The sequence below is a fragment of the Rhinolophus sinicus genome, linkage group LG04 (assembly GCF_036562045.2).
Source record: "Rhinolophus sinicus isolate RSC01 linkage group LG04, ASM3656204v1, whole genome shotgun sequence".
Taxonomy (NCBI): Eukaryota; Metazoa; Chordata; class Mammalia; order Chiroptera; family Rhinolophidae; genus Rhinolophus; species Rhinolophus sinicus.
In genome coordinates, this window is record NC_133754.1 from 184,726,641 (window position 1) to 184,738,777 (window position 12,137).

General features: G+C 46.3%; 1 protein-coding gene across 4 annotated transcripts in view; it reads left to right on the top strand.

Annotated features, from left to right (window-relative positions):
• NUP214 (nucleoporin 214) overlaps positions 1-12,137 on the top strand; it is a 91,279-nt gene that overhangs the window by 74,149 nt on the left and 4,993 nt on the right. For all 4 annotated transcript variants that reach the window (XM_074331194.1, XM_074331195.1, XM_074331192.1 and 1 more), the window contains exons 31-32: positions 2,273-2,426; positions 8,581-8,733. In XM_074331194.1, the coding sequence (XP_074187295.1) occupies positions 2,273-2,426; positions 8,581-8,733 (307 nt within the window). The remainder of the gene's footprint in view (positions 1-2,272; positions 2,427-8,580; positions 8,734-12,137) is intronic.

Genomic DNA, 12,137 nt, shown 5'->3' on the forward strand with positions numbered 1-12,137 from the left:
TCATTTGTTCTAGAGAGTTCCGCATGGTCTGGTTGCTGACTGCATCCCCATGGCATAGCTTCCGAATTACCTTGCTCCTCTGTGCTGCTACTCCCTGTGAAGTGCGTGGGTCTGGGGGCTTGATGAGATCCAGGTTTGATTTGTGTTTCGGTGTTTCTTGGCAATATTATAAGGCTGGACTAACTCCTTACTTAATGATATTAAGGAATTCCTCTTAATTTTTTAGACAGTGATAATGATACTGTGGTTATGGTTTATGTTGTAGAGATTCATATTGGAAAATCAATGGAAGAAATGGTAAGGTGACTCGGACTTCTGCATACCAATAAAGGATGAGGGGAAGAAAATGGGGGTGTAGCTAAAACTCAGCTGCCTACGAGTTAGTTGTTGAAGCTTGGTGATGAGTATACGGAGGGTCCAGTGTTACTCTTCCGTCTACTTTTTGTACATGTCTTGAGATGTTCCATAATTTAAAGTTTTACAAACAGTTGTTATAACAATTAAAATGAACGGGATTCTCTCTAACCCACATAAGAGGATGTAAGAAGTCAGTTCACTTCAGTGAAGTGTTACCAACTTCTGTTTCATTTCTACGGATAGCCATTCTTTTTCACATTATGTTTTTCAAAATTCAATTGAACCATCTGCAATTGCTGTGTTTTGGTAGGGCACCAGTGTCCATAGATTGGCAGCTTCCTGTGTTTCAGCGTGATGCATAGAAGTCAGCTACAAAATCTGGTGTCTTCTACACGCACTCGTCGACATGGCTTCTTTCCTTTCTGAGTCAGGTTACTAGTTATCAAAGCCTGTGCTTTTATGATTGGATTAGATGCCAAGTTTTAAAAAGCTCTACTCATATTAAATGGTTGTAGTAAACTGTTACTGTTGTTGTTGTTGTTTTTAAATTTAAGGGGTAAAAGAAAAAGTGAGAGCGCACACACATTAAGCATCTCACCCTCAGGGAAAATTAGCTTGTGTTCAGGATACAAGAGACCAGTGTGACAAAACCAGATGGGGGGCATGATGAAAGATAATGTCAAGAGATGGACAGCGGCCCAATCATGTAGGGTCTTTTATAGAACTTTGAAACAGGAGTGAAGTCACCTCGCTGCCATTTTAAAGTCATTCCAGCGCTGTTGGTAGAGGGTCGTGGAAGCAGAGCGTCAGTTACATCGTAGAGTCCAGGCAGCAAGTTAGGGTTGGGGGCTGGCACCAGGGGGCTGGCTGGCTGTGCAGCTGCAGAGGCGGGTGTTTCAGAGGTGGCCTGCTGTAGGTTTGGCCTCGGTGGGGATTAAATGATTCCTTGTTGAAGTGCTTAGAAACATGCCTAGCGCACAGAAAGTCCTCAGTCATTGTTCCTTTGTGGTGGTTGCGAAAATACCTTACAGCAGCCATTTTGGGAGCCTGTCATTTCAGGCACTGATCGAAAGTGCACTGCGCTTCTCAGCTCATTGCGTGTACTCATCGTTTTGAGGTGGGTGGTGTATTATCCCCATTTTACAGAAGAGGGACTTCAGCACCACTCTGCCCCCCTTTGAAGGGGGCTCCGGAAAGGTTGCTATACAGAGCGACCCATTTCTAAAAACCCATCTTATTCTATGTCGTCAGCCAAGGAGATCTCACACTTAACTAATACTAATGGTCCCTCAGATCTAGCACTGGTTTTCCTTCAAGAACCAATTTCTAAACAGAAATAGTGTGTGGTGCCTGCTACAGCTTTGAGTCAGCATGCGCCCTGAGTTAGCAACATATTCTGAGCAATAAATGTGCAGACTTGGACGGAATTCAGCTGTGGTCATCATTTCAACAATGGAGCTAATTTCAGCTTATTTCTGCACTACTGGGAAAGTCATTATGAACGAAAAGTGCACAAATTGGGAGAAAAGACAGTGTAAATCACCGGTCGTCAGTTGCTGATGACTTCAGCCAAACGCCAGAGGAATCAAAATAGTGGTACTCATCACCACCTCAAAATGTTTTTAAACTTTTTCACTTGGGGGAACTCTTGTGGGCTTGGTTTTCTTGCCCCGGCCTCGTGTCAGCCGGACAGAAGTCCTGTTTGTGGAATCACTGGAGCACTTCCGATGTGTAGGAAGTGCCTTTCCCCAGTCCAGCCTGTTTGCTTGTCAGAGCCTCCATCGCAGGACTGGTCAGAGGTCGCTTGCTTCCCATTTGTACCAGCTGTGAGCGCTGCATTTCCGCGGATGTGGCCTGCCATTTTACAGTGAACTCTCATCCTATCTCGCTTCCTGCCCCTTTTGTTTTTTCGCAGTCATCGTCTTCCAGTGGTAGCGTGTTTGGGTCTGGAAACATTGGAAGAGGGGGAGGTTTCTTCAGTGGCCTTGGCGGGAAACCCAGCCAGGATGCAGCCAACAAAAACCCATTCAGCTCAGCCAGCGGGGGCTTCGGATCTACAACCACCCCAAGTAAGTCGAGAACGAGCTTTCCCAGCCCCCTTAAATGTCTCCCATACCACTGTCATCCTCGTGCTGTTGTCAAAGCTTTGGTGACAAGTGCAGAAAGGAAAGGAAAGTTCTAAAGGGCCCATTTAAACTGCCCCAAAGCAGTGTGAGATCTGTTTCGATTTTGTTGTTTATTTTTGTTCCTTTAATGAGATGTCCTATAGAGTCATGAAAGGACATCCGAGCTGCAGGGAGAGGGTTGAAATGAATTAGGATTGAAACAATGCAAGCAGACAGGCAGAATGAGACAGAAGAGCAAGCTGGGGAAGCTTGGTGAAGACGCATCTGCATTTTTGTTTGCATAGTACTCTCTGAATTTGCTTTAAAATTCAGCTCCTATAGAGAAATGTAACCCAGACGTTGAAGCCTTCATTAGTTCTCATCTCTTACCTGTTTGTCTTATTTTCAACTGAAGCTGTGTCTTTCTAATGGCACTTTCTTCTCCAGCTAATTTTTTAAATTCTTTGTTGACTTGTCTCTTCATGGTTGGAAATGAAAATTTGTTTATTTCTTTAAAAACTGTATCTTGGTGCTGATGGAGGCTGAGATGGGAAGTTTGGGACCTGTCATCTTCATCGTAGCTTCTCTCATGGAATATGCTTTGCAAGAGGCTTCTCTCATCTGTTATTCTGTACGAGACCTTAACAGATGGAGAGCTGATGTCCCAGACAGGACAGGTATTTCCTTAACATCAAGGCTCATGTAGTTAAAAGCAAAACTCTATCCTGAGTCTCCTGGATTCACAGATCTGGTATTTTGATGTCACGGTCCATCTGGTGATACAAAAACAAAGATTACAATCCAGAGGCATTCCGCTTAACTTGTGAAATTATATAATCAGAACTTTTTGTTCTTCAGCTTCCAGTCTGCCCGGAGGAGTTTAGGATCCTAGAATGAAGGAGTCTTAGAAATCGAATCTAGTAGTTTTCAAAAACTGTTTCTGCAGATGAACACGTAAGCAGGATCCTGAGTGGCAAAACATAAAAACGGGGTACCCAGAAGCAGGGATCCGAACCAGATACGCTTGGGTGGCTTCCCCGTCTTTTTTCCAGCTGCCAGCACAGAGCTGCAGGGCTCCACACACGGCCTTTGAAAACATGCTCCTGCACAGCGCTCTGCACTGTCCAGTAAGGAATTAGCCCCAGTGGGCAGGTGATTTGTTTTTGAAGTCTCAAAACCAGAAAGTGGCAGACCTAGAATTCAGCTATGTCTTACATAACGTCCCAAGCAGAGCATCTGACACAATGGGCACTGGACCGTGTGCCAGTTAGAAATGTGGGTTTATCTCGTAGGTAGGTGACCATCAGCAAGACTGTGTTACTAGCCCATATTGTTAAAACTCAGCTGTTGTATCCTTGTAAAAAACTCCCTTCCTCCCGGCTGATCATCTCAAATGCCACAGCTCCTACCTGTCAAAGAATTGCCTTCTCTCACTGGTGGCTTGGAGCTGGCTTGCACCGGTCCCCGAGAGCCAGCTGGGCGCACCTGTCTCCAGCTCCGTTTGGGGACATCAGGGAGTATTTATTGACTCCATGGGCATAAGTGGACAGCACTACGGTCAGCCCCCACCCTCTCCCAGCCTGTTTACGGGCTCGCCATCCTTTCTCATTCTTTCATGCTGGTTTAAAACAAGCACATCTACCTTGATACCAGACAGCTGCTTGTCCTCGTCTCCTACACGCTGGCAGTTGTAACCCAGCGGTGCCTTTTATGCTTAAAGGAAGTTGAGGTGAATGTGAAAGGGTACAGGAAAGACTGAGCCTTTAATTTATTTTTAAAAATGAAGTGTATGGTTTGCTAGTGAAAGCAAACCACTAGCAAACCATAGTTTTGCCCCTATAGGAGCCCCTATAGCCCCAACGACCAAGTACAGGATAAGAGGAAGGAGCTAGCATCATCTGGGGCGGCCATTGTCCTCGCCACAGAACGAAGAGCTTTCTGCACGTCCCCAGGGCAGCCTCTTGCTCCTCGGGCGATTGCAGCGCTGGTGCTTTGCAGCAGCACTTCCTGCGCCGTGTGGATTGACTCTCCTGCTTCTCTTCCTGTCCCTTCAGCACTTTTTCCCCTGCCTCTTCTTGTTTCCCCGTCGTCATCGGGGGCATCACAGTAGTCTCCAAACTCCTCTCTCCACGTCCAGTCTCCTCTGGAAATCCATACCAAAGCGAGCGTCTGAAAACACGGCTTCAATTTGCCGCTGTCCCTACTCAAAACCCTTTGGTAGCCTCCCCCTGACTATAGCATAAAGTGCAAACCATCTCCTTCGGTGGAAATTTCAGGGCCCTCTGTGAGCTGGCCCCAGTGCTTTTCTGCCTTTGACTCAGGTCCCCCCACACCTTCCCTCTGCTTCGGCCAGTCTGTCTGCTTGCTGTCTGTCCTTCACACATGAACACCGCCCCCCACCCCTCCCTGGTTCAGTGCTCCCTCCACCCCACCCATCTGAACCTGCCCTTCCTTTAAGGGGGGATGTAAGTCTCTTCCTCTGTGCAGCTTTACCTAAAGGTCCCACGTGCCCACTGTGAGTTCTCCCAGTCTAGAATCTGCCACCCTTGTATTCTGTTCCTTTATGAGACATCAAGCAGAAGTGAATTCTTTATTGGTCACCTACTGTGCCGGATGCTCAGTGTATGTGGTTGATCACTTCTTACAACAATACTTTTCAATGTGCCCGTCCTCGTTGTACCGATAAGGACATAGGTTCCGAGAAGGGATGTGGACTTTCGGTGGTAACAGCCATTGCGTGGCGCAGCCGCGGTTTGATCCAGGTCTGCTTCCCAAGCTGTGGTCCATCACATCGCCTCCTGAGACCTTCGTCGCCATGCCGTGTGACGTAACTCCTCCCAGGCGTGCCATCTGACAGCCCTGTGCTCAGTCCTTATGGCATCACGCACGTTCTTGCAGATAGATATCCGACCGAGCACAAACTGAGCAAGTAGCAGTTACTTTGTGGCAGGCCCCAGGCTGCCTGGTCCCAAAGCAGCCCTCTTCAGTGCTGAGAAGTTACCAGAACTATGTGATAACCGAGGACAGACCGGGAATACTTGCTTGGGGTTGGCACGCTCTGTAACCAGTATCCCACACTTCATAAAAGTTTCTCCTGCCTTCCCCAGAGATTCCACCCAAGCTCCACTGGTAAGCCTTGGGGTCGTTTAAAATCTGGCACCTCTGGGAGTTGGTGCCTGCAAGAACCTGCTACCTCCTGGCGTCTTGTCCAAGGACACTGGTCACTGGTCACAACCATGCTGAGCACACTCTTTCCGTGCAAGGTGACAGCACTGTTTGATGAGAGGCTTTTGGGCTCTTGAGGCTCCCTCTGCAACTGGTTTTTAAGACAATCTCTTGGAAAGGACGATGGACCAGAGCTGCTTGAGAATCCCTTTGTCAGTGTGTGTTGAATTCTTGTTTAGGGACCTCAGACCTGCGGAATGACATGGGACCTGGTCTCTGTGATTTTATTTACTACATTAAATTCATATTAAGTGTAATTTAAATTTGGTCAGACCCTGGTGTTACATGCTGCTAGTGTTTTTGCCAAATAAATGACCAAAGAGGATCCCTGTGCCAACCAGCAGGGTGGAAGCCCAGCAGAGGCCAGTTTCACTGTACTTGTCACCCCCCAAAGTGGAGGTCAGCGGACGCCTCTGCAAAGACAAGTTTTCTTCCTGGCTAGCTATTCACAAGCGAAGAAGAATCTCCACAACGAAATATTGTTGCAGCAACCAAATATTCTCTTATTTACCACATTTTCAAGAACTAGAGACCGTGTCATTTTGGTGCCATTAGGAGAGACCCGAGAAACACGTTGTTGGCCATAGAAACAGAAGCAGACATCGTTTTATGCAACTTTGTTTCAGAGCCACTTAAATAAATCCTAACAATTTTCAGTATGCTGGGCTCCTTCTGAGACCGCAGATGACAGCTGTTACAACTTGAATTGTTGAATTCTCGTGATCTTTGCAAAATGAAAGGATTGCATCCTCTGTGTTTTATGATATGGAATGTGACTGGGATATGGCAGGAGGAGAGTTAAAGAAACAGAGTGGAAGTTCTGTTTCCTGAGGAGCTACCGTAGGTGCTCTACACGTATTACGTCATTTATCTTCACAGCACTTTGCATGGTCACATCTGCCAGCCCCGTGTTATGGGTGAGGAAACTGGGACTTAGAAGGTCAAGGCCTTGCCCAGTGTTCTACTTACGAGGTGTTCTAAGCCGGGTCTGACCACAGAACTCACGCTTGTTCCACTGTAATATGCTGTGAGCACCTTAAAGACAAGGGGTTCTTTTTCTTTTTTAAGATTCTCATCCAAATATAGCGAACATACAATATTACATTAGTTTCGGGTACACCGTAGTGAGTCAACGTTTATAGACCTAAAGAAGTGATCACTGTGAGAAGTCCAGCAGCCATCAAGGCAAGGGATTCTTAAAGAGAGAAAGGGGTAAAGAAGCCCGGAGACTTCTAAATGTTCTCTGACCTCTCAGGAAGTCGTCTCTCAATACTCTCCCAGTCAAATCATTTCACCTCTGCTTTGATTCTCCAAGAGGGGATCTGGCCCCTAATCGTGCCCTTTAGTTTGCTGTTTGAAGTTTTGCTTCATTAGCAGTGACACAGTGAGAAAATTGCCGTCCTCCATTCTTGAATTTCCGTTAGAGGAATAAGTGTGGAGCCTGTTTTCATCTCCAGTGTCAGATGTACTGCCATTGAAGAAATCAAGTGAAACCTCCAGCTCATCAAGGGAGAGATCAGACTGTTGAAGAGGCCTTCACCAGGGGAGAAGTCATCATGTGGTACCCGAAATGAGCGTGATGATAAGGAACTTGGGAACCACTCCCACCCGCTGTCAGCGCCTGACATACTCAGAGCCAAGCTCCCAAACTGTCGGCAGCAGTTTTACAGAGCAGGTGACCCTGTCGTCCGAGGCTCTGTGTCATGGGTACCTAGAAATGTCAGGTGGTCGTGTCCCTAGGATAAAGCTGCTCGCTTCCTAGGTTGGAAGTCAAGCATTGCAACTGGAAGTATTCCGAGTTGCATCTCACACTGGGGTGGGATTGGCCACAGAGCAAGATGGGAGACCTTGGCTTGGACAGACCTAGTGGTGGGCCACCTCGTCAGGCAGCTCGACCCGGAAAGGAGTTACTCCCTCCCCTGCTCTCCCTTTCCAGCACCTTCACGGGGAGCCCCTGACGCAGGGAAGACTGGCCTTCGCAGACGTGCACACTTCTCACCTGGTAGCAGTCGGTTCTGCGTTTCCCCGCAGAGCGTATCGTTTCAGCCGCCTGTTTCTGCCTCTGTCTTGGAGTGTCCGCGCCATTTGCAGATAGTTTCCCAGCCTTATGGTGGAGACAAACTCAGCAAACATACTTCTTACCCATCTTGGTGTTTAGTAGTTTCCTTTTTTCTTTTAATTCTTAGAGCGGATTCAGTGTGTATGTGAAGGAATGACCCACTAGATATGCATCTAAAAGGTTGGGGGGCCTTAGAGGAAATTGACCTGAGGCCTTGCTGGCCTCTTTCACGTTCTTGGAACATCCCATCAGACCAGAAGTAGGAGCAGCACGGCCTTCCTTGTTTCGTCTGCCGTTCTCTGAGAAGACCAAGCACCAGCACCCAGGCTGGACGTGACCATCACAGCAGAGTGCTGGAAGCCATCGTGCTTGGTTGGGATTTGCTCTAACTTCATTTTCTCTAGTTTGACAAAATTTGAAGTTGGTCATCATGTGAAGAGATCGATGAAAACAAGCCTTATTTCTCACAAGAAACCAGTCTGATGTGAAGCTGCTGTGTTGGCCCTCTGTTGGTCGGGGGCCTGATACCTGTGGAGCACACGTGCATCTCTGCAAAGGAGCCTCTCCGTTGCAGCCTGCCCCTTGATTTGGGGGCAGTCATGCCAAGACATCCTGAGCCTGGGTACCAAAATGATTAAAAACTGGTCAAGACTCCCACACAAATTAGAGAAGGTGTCCGTGTCTCTTCAGCTCGGCTCCTTTGAATCCCAGAATCCCCTGTCACTCCCTTCTCCCAAAACACCCAGCTGAGGTTTCTTCCTTCTCTGTTCTAAGAAGTAAATAATGAACGTTTCTCTGCCTCTGACCTTCCTCACCCGTCTCTCATCTCTGCAGATACCTCTAACCTATTTGGAAACAGTGGGGCCAAGACATTTGGTGGATTTGCCAGCTCGTCATTTGGAGAACAGAAACCTGCTGGCACTTTCAGCTCTGGAGGAGGAAGTGTGGCATCCCAAGGCTTTGGGTTTCCCGCTCCGAATAAGACAGGTACTCAGGCACTTACTGGCCATGCTTATTTTTATACATTGCGTTCACATGTGCGTAGATATCTGGCAGGAGATCTCTCTAGGGTTCTTGAGGGAGTAGGATTGGAGTGTGGATAAAATGACTTCCCCTCGATTTATTTGTGTATTTATTGAACATCTGCTATGTTCCTGACATTTCCAGGTCTCCTAGACGTGTTAAAACCACAGAATGAATGTAAAATGTAACCCTTAGGAGAACTTAGAGTCTTCCTAGGGAAAAAAAACACTGTAAATATTTAGCAGTCAAGTGCAGAACAACCAAAGTAAGGGAACATATGAGAAAGTGATAACTAATATAAATAAGAAAGCATCCTGAGTCAAACATTGCTTAGGTGCCCATTACCTGTTGTGGGCAAGACTGCTTAATTGCTTATGTCTATATCATGTTGCCTTCTTTCCCAAATCACTTTTTTTCTTTTAATTGAGTATAATATACATAAATACATTAGATATACAGGTCCATATACAGTATCTGAATATTCACATAGCATAAGTATACAGCTTAATTTTCACAGTTGGAATATACCCATGTAATCCAGAACAAAGACCATTACCAGCACTGCTTTTTATCCCAGCATTACTTTTAAAGTATATGTTTATAATTGGGTGACTTTTTGTAATCATGTGTTACATTTATAATTAAACTTTTTAAAGAACAGTGTATGTTTGGACACAAAAACGTACTTCCTTTCTGCCCACTGCCTCTCTATCCTATTTCTGTCTCTGAGATCTACAGAGGGTCACCTTCCTGTCCATTGCATGGAAAATTGTGTGAAAGGATTTGTTTTTAAAGATGGTGGCAGAGGGCAGGGGTGTTTGCTGAGGAAGCAGTTCTTTAAAGCCAACTCCTAGTGTGTGAGTAGGCTTCTCCCCCTGGTGTTGGCAACTGCAATTCCCAGAATGCCAAAGGAAGGATCCTGCCTGCGGACCAGACGTACAGGTGGCTCTGGCTCAGGACTGCCCCAAATTAGTATCTGGAATTCCCCCTTTTAGCGCCCAAACTGCCGTGGTCTCCACATGCACTGTGCACCTTCCCTCAGACCTGGGACTTGGGGGAGTTATTCTTTGGGTGCCAGTTTTTGATACTCTTCCTAGAATTTAAAATTGACTGGAAATGAGCACTGCCGCTTTATTTTGCCCCCAACCTTCCCTACAGTGAATGATTTAAAAATGAAAGGGCTACAAAGCTCTCGTTCCTAGTCAACAAGGTAAATATTATTAGACTATAAGATCTTAGTTCGTTAATCATCAAGACTTAATATATATTTTTAAGGAAACTGATGTTTTCTTCAACTCGTGTTTTTCTCCTATGCTGTTCCTTATCTTGGGATCAGATCCCATTGGATTTGAGAATCTGATGCTTTTACTTTTTCAGTCTTAGAGAAAGTGTACCTTGTACCTAAGCAAGTGTTACACTGCTGGGAGAACAGCAGCAGGTAGCTGGTTGGCATTCCGGGACTGGTTCATGCCAACTCTGTTGTTAACTGTACCAGGATGCCAGCATAGTTGGGGGGGAAAAAGTGTATCTTCCCACCTTGGAGAATATTTTTCTGACTTGATTATTTGCCCCATGAAACCATCTAAATTGAGGACTCTGAGAAAGCTACCTGGCAAATGCATAAGGTGAATGAACTAGCCACCAAAAAGGTGGAGGTGAGGGTAGGGGGAAACCTCCTGTCCCTGTGCTTCCGGAACCTTCTCTCTGCCGCAGAGTTGAGTCAAACTTCTCAAAACTCCTTCTATAGGAAGTGGTGCCTCAGACCGTAAGGAAACGCTGCTTGAAATAAAGGAGTCAGCCTTCCTGCCGAGGCAGCACAAAAGCCCAAGGCGTCAGGATTACCGCTTTTTGCTCTCAGAGGGACTTTAGATGGATGGCTTGGATGGGTCTTTGAAAAATTCCAAGTATGCATCCTCTGTCGGCACAGTGGCATTAGAAAATGATCCTGCTAGAAGTGATTTGAGGAGAGGACAGGCTGACAATGACCTTGCTGCCGTCCCCAGTCCACTGGGTTCACCCCACGGCTCTGATGCTGGAGTTGCTGGATTTAGTGGCAGTGGAGGAAGGGAGGGTGACACATAATGGTTAGGTGACAGGTAGTCTTTTGAGTTACTCAGACCTTGTTCCAATCCCAGCTCTGCCGTTTACCAGTTAGCTAAACGTAGACAAGTGACATTTCTCCAAGCCTCAGTTTCCTCACCTGTGATGTAGGAACCCCAGGTTTATTGGGGGTTAAAGCAAGCTGTTGGACAGCACATGGCACCATAGTTGGCATAGAAGGGCCCTCAGTAAATCAGAGATTTTATTATCATTGATGATTAGTAAATTTCTGTTGCTTCTGGAGAAGAAAATCATGAAAATATGGCATCTAACAAAATCAAACCCCTCTTAACATCAGGTGTGAGTTGCCTGTCTCCAAAAATAAGACCAGAACAACCAGTCTTTTTCACTTAGGTTTGTTGGGTGTGTGTGTGTGTGTGTGTGTGTGTGTGTGTGTGTAATCTCCTCCCCTCCCCTGTCCAGTTTACTTTCTGTGTCATTGTGACTTCTCGTTTTTCACTCACTTTCCACCAAGAAGTCTTGAGTAATATGGAGTACAAGGCACTAAATAAAGCCCTGTGTGTCTAGGAAGAAAGCGTAACTAGATCAGTGATCAGTCTTAAATAATTCATCTGCAAGGGTTTTTAGCACTTTTTTTTCCAGTCTGTTATATTTGTAACCCAACAGTCTCCATTATCATGGCTTGGAATTTCACTCAAGGTTTTAAAATACAGAATGTTAACCCAAACATGAGCCTCAGCAGAAAGTATCTTCTCAATTGTGCAACCACTACGAATGGTGAATAAGCAAATGATTGAATCATGAAATAATAGTTCACTAAAGAATTCAACTGACAGCTCTTTCCTGGTTCAGGTGTCAGGAGCTTGAGGTGGGATTATGCGTCTAATGAGAAGGCCTGATTGATCCCTCTCCACGAGATTCACTTTCTGAAAGGGGCGAGAAGCACGTCCCTGCCCCTTGAGGCTGATCACCTCCTTGCTTGCGTGCGCCAGGCCACCTTCGTTCCCTTTAGAGTGTAGCTCCTAGGCCAATACTCATTTTAAGAAATACTCCCCCTTAGAGCACATTTCTTGTACTGTTTTGTTCCTTTCCGTTCAATAGACACTAAAGGTCTCCGCTGATAGCCTAGAATGATTTAAACAGTATCTCAGGGTTTGGGAACCCTTCTCAGGAACAGACGGGACAGTCGGGGAAGGAGGTTTGACTTCCCGCCTGATGGGCGTCTCAGCCAATCAGAGGAGGCTGCCTGGGGCACACCTGACCCTTTTCTGTAGGATGGCTGCCCCATGTTCACGTGAGCAGCAGGG